The 4,315-nt window shown below is 40.6% G+C and overlaps 1 protein-coding gene across 1 annotated transcript in view; it reads left to right on the forward strand.

Annotated features, from left to right (window-relative positions):
• Window positions 1-1,832, forward strand: part of LOC101849310 (delta(24)-sterol reductase) — a gene marked incomplete in the record, with an annotated part of 26,489 nt that extends 24,657 nt beyond the window's left edge. The window contains 1 exon segment of the mRNA XM_013085684.2: window positions 869-1,832. Coding sequence (XP_012941138.1) covers window positions 869-1,022 — 154 coding nt within the window.
• Between the last annotated feature and the right edge of the window lie 2,483 nt (window positions 1,833-4,315).

Genomic DNA, 4,315 nt, shown 5'->3' on the forward strand with positions numbered 1-4,315 from the left:
TGGAGAATAAAAAACTTAAGTTACAACGACAGTGCTGAAGAGCTGTAATTATGACAAACTGAGGTGACTAACTGAGCCTGTGACTAACTGGGCAGTCACCCCTCCCCCTCCAGGCTGAGAGACACACAACGTCCCAGCCCACAGATAGAGATACTGGAGTGGGTGGTTGGCGGGTGCTCTGGTGGGGGTTTGCTCCTTCCTTCCTTCTTTCCTGTTAAGACATCTGTCGTCTTTATTCTCTCCTTCTTGTGGGTGATTGGCAGGTGCTCCGGTGTGGTTGGCTCCTTCTTTCCTATCAAACATCTATCGTCCTGATCTCTCCTTGTGGGTGGTTGGCAGGTACTCTGGTGTGGTTTGCTCCTTCCTTCTTTGCTATCAAACATATCTATTGTCCTGATCTCTCCTCCTTTTTTTTTTTTTTGTATGTTACTTTTTTGTAACTGTGGGTGGTTGACAGGTGCTCTCATTTGTATTTGAATTGACATAAAATATGTAGAGCCAAAAAAAAATTTTTTTACATTTGAAAAAATTGCTCAATGGCCACAAAAATGCCATATCTTCGGTTTGGTTATTTTGACAAATGCCTGATTTCTCCTTGATGCCTCTCATATATATTTAAATTTTACATGTTACCATTATTATTATTATCCTTAGTATTATCATAAATATTGTCATCATCATCATCATCATCATATCATCATTATCTTTGTAAACAGCAGAGGATAAAAAAATGGTTGAGACTTGTAGAATTAAAAAAAATTTTTTACATAGGTTTAACATTTCGCCCGATCAGAGGCTTCATCAGGAACAACATCATCATCATCATCATCATCATCATCATCATTATTTATCATTACCACCACCACAGGTTCCAGATGCTGTACGCAGATTCGTACCTGAGCCGCGAGCAGTTCCGTGCCATGTTTGACCACTCCCTCTACGACAAGATGAGGAAGCAACTGGACTGTGAGAAAGCCTTCCCAGAGGTGTACGAGAAGGTCAACCGCAAGGCGCGTACCTAACGACCCGCGACGAACGACACACACCCCCCCCCCTTCCCAGGCCTGCCAGGTACTCCCAGAAAGAAAATCCGAGCTTTCTAATTTAAAAATTAAAATTTTTTTTGGCCTTTTAAGAACCTTGATTGGAATTGCGTAAAATCTGATTGATCTATTCTTGAATTGGGTCTTCATCAGGTGGTCGTATGTGACTTTTATCGTAAATGGCAATGTCAAAAAAACACATTTTTATTTGCGTTTTAATTTATTGTATTTGCTATGCAATTATATTTACCATAGTTGGTTTGTTACGTAGTCGTTATCTTCTGGGGTTCTGGAAACTGATTTCTTTTGCTCAAACTCCTATTTTTGGGGAAGATATAGAGAAAAACTCCTCTTTAGGGGGAAGATTGAGAGAAAAACTCCTATTTTTGGGGAAGATATAGAGAAAAACTCCTCTTTAAGGGGAAGATTGAGAGAAAAACTCCCATTTTTGGGGAAGATATAGAGAAAAACTCCTCTTTAAGGGGAAGATTGAGAGAAAAACTCCTATTTTTGGAGGAAGATTAACTCCTATTTTGGGGGGAAGAGATTTAGAGAAAAACTAATTTTTGGGAGCAAACTTGTATGTTTGGGGGAGCATTCAGGCAAAAACTTGGGAAAACTTGTATTTTTGTTGCTGGAGTAGCAGGCAGGTGTGGGGACCCCATGGCCGTACAGGACTGGCCGCATGTTTTCCTACGTGGAGCAGGGAGGTACAGACATCAGAGCACCAGGGGGTAGCCTCTATACGTAGTGGAGGCTGGAACAACTTCTTGTTCACGTTCAACGAAAGAAAGAGCGACAGAGAGAGAGACTGAGACAGAGAGAGACTGAGACAGAGAGAGAGAGAGAGCAACGGAGCGCCCATGACTGTCTGGAGTGCATTGATGCTGCTCTCTCTCTCCGTGATCACAAGAGAGTTGGTTCCGCGTCAACGAAAAATGTCCATCTTTATTGCCGTTATCATCTTCCTGACTGGAGTCGTGGTGTGACGTTGTGCTACGCTGTCAGCGAATGTTTCAACGGAGAGTGGTACAGAGTATTTGACTTTGTTGTGAACACCTACTGCTGTGGCTTGGAGCCTGTTTCATAAATGAGATCGCTTTGCTGTATTTTGTTTTTGGATGCTATGAATAAGATCGGTTTTGGTGGATTTTGTTTTTACTTGGATACTACGGATAAGATCGGTTTGGTGTATTTTGTTTTACTTGGATGCCACGGATAAGATCGGTTTGGTGTATTTTGTTTTGTTTTGGATGCCACGGTTAAGATCGATTTGGTGTATTTTGTTTTACTTGGATGCCACGGATAAGATCGGTTTGGTGTATTTTGTTTTGTTTTGGATGCCATGGATAAGATCGATTTGGTGTATTTTGTTTTGTTTGCGATACCACGGATAAGATCGGTTTGGTGTATTTTGTTTTGTTTTGGATACCACGGATAAGATCGGTTTGGTGTATTTTGTTTTGTTTTGGATACCACGGATAAGATCGGTTTGGTGTATTTTGTTTTTGGAGACCCTTATTACTTCTTACGTATGGAAACTTGTGGAGCAGTATATTAGTTTCGGGGTGTGATATTACGTTGACGAATTTTTTTGTTGTTTGATGTTTTTTTATTCTGTTGCACCAGGAGCCTGTAACTTATGAGACTGAGTACGTCCCGTCTTGTAGCAAGCGGTCAACGCACATACGCCCTTTCATATCAATTCTTGTTGCACCTACAATGATCTCTCGTAAGTTATTTGAGGTTGTCATTTCTCCAGACTTTTCTAGAATTCCAGAAGTGTGCTGCCGTTTGAAAGAACTACCTCGTCTGTGCCAATCTCTCTGTCCCGACCTGAGTCTACTTTTCCCGAAAGATTTGATTTGGCATTGTGGAAATGTCCATAGCTTTCTATTTTAGTTTAGTTTCAATGTCTGAGGACCAATGAATATATCAATATCATTAACACTTGTAAAAGAAGGGAGAAAAAAAGTTCTTGATCATCTGGGCTCCATTAGCTCAGTTGGTATCATGATAGACTACTCAGCGGATGGCCCTGTTTCGAATCCCACGCTGGGTGTTCTTAACCCATTGCACCTGAGCTACGTATATATGTTCGTAGATGCCGTGCGCTTCCGTCCACCGAACTACGACTATTAGCAAAATACCAGTCCAAAAAATAGAGTCCAAACCACTTATCCATGTTTCTATTGAAAATAATAGATCGCTTGTAGCTTGCAAAAAACTTTTGCTATCTTATTTTGATCCAGTTTTTCCGCCAAGTACGAGTTAGTTTGTTGTTTTGCCGTGGCAAGTCATGGCAAGAAAGCGAGCGCTGAAATCTTCATATACGAAAAGAAGAAAAAAACAGACACAAAAAACAACAGTGCCCCGGCTATTTTAGTGTGTGTTAAAATACATGAACCATGTTTTTAGTTTTGTTTCAGACATAAGCGACAAAGAAAGTGAAAGCAGATGTAAATCTAGGTGATCAGATCACAAGTATACTGCCGCGGCTATGCAGGGTGAATTGGGTAACACACAGATCGTTTTGTGGAGTCCTCAAGACTTTCTACCCATTTTACTGGGTCTTAGCGGAGACAAGAGGTTAAATTTGGAAGTCCAGCCTCTTGGGGGAATAAAAAAACCCTTATAGTAGTGCTGATAGTGGTGTAAAACTCACAGACTTACATTCACTTGCTGTTGTAGACGATGAGGCTATGTTCCATATGGGACATAACAAAATGATTGCGTCTGAGACTAGGTGTTACTTCAAACGGCGGCACGGGGTAATATGTCAGCCATTTTGCTTCTTGTCGAACAGTTATGTCAAATGTTGTTTTTACATGACTATATTGGATGCGATCTGGGCTGTTGTGGTAAATGTTGTTTATTTATTTTTATGTATAACTTATTATTTGCGTCAATCAAAAAGTCAGAGGTGAGTGGCTTTGACTGTGTGGTTTCTGTTGGAGATAGTTTGTGTTTGGTTCATCTTTTGAGGCCGTGCATTTATTGCTATATATAGTGTGGTTCATCTTTTGAGCCAGTGCGTTTATTGCTATATATAGTGTGGTTCATCTTTTGAGCCAGTGCGTTGACTGGTAAATAGTGTGGTTCATCTTTTGAGCCAGTGCGTTGACTGGTAAATAGTGTTAATATGAGCAAAGCATTTGGCAAAATGTCCCGGTTTAGTCGCCTGATGTTACAGGCCTTTAGCACCTTTAATTGCCCTGGAAATGTGCCCCAGATAGTGTTTTTTGGGGGAAAATTATATTTATTTGTGATAT

The sequence above is a fragment of the Aplysia californica genome, unplaced genomic scaffold (assembly GCF_000002075.1).
Source record: "Aplysia californica isolate F4 #8 unplaced genomic scaffold, AplCal3.0 scaffold00397, whole genome shotgun sequence".
Taxonomy (NCBI): domain Eukaryota; kingdom Metazoa; phylum Mollusca; class Gastropoda; order Aplysiida; family Aplysiidae; genus Aplysia; species Aplysia californica.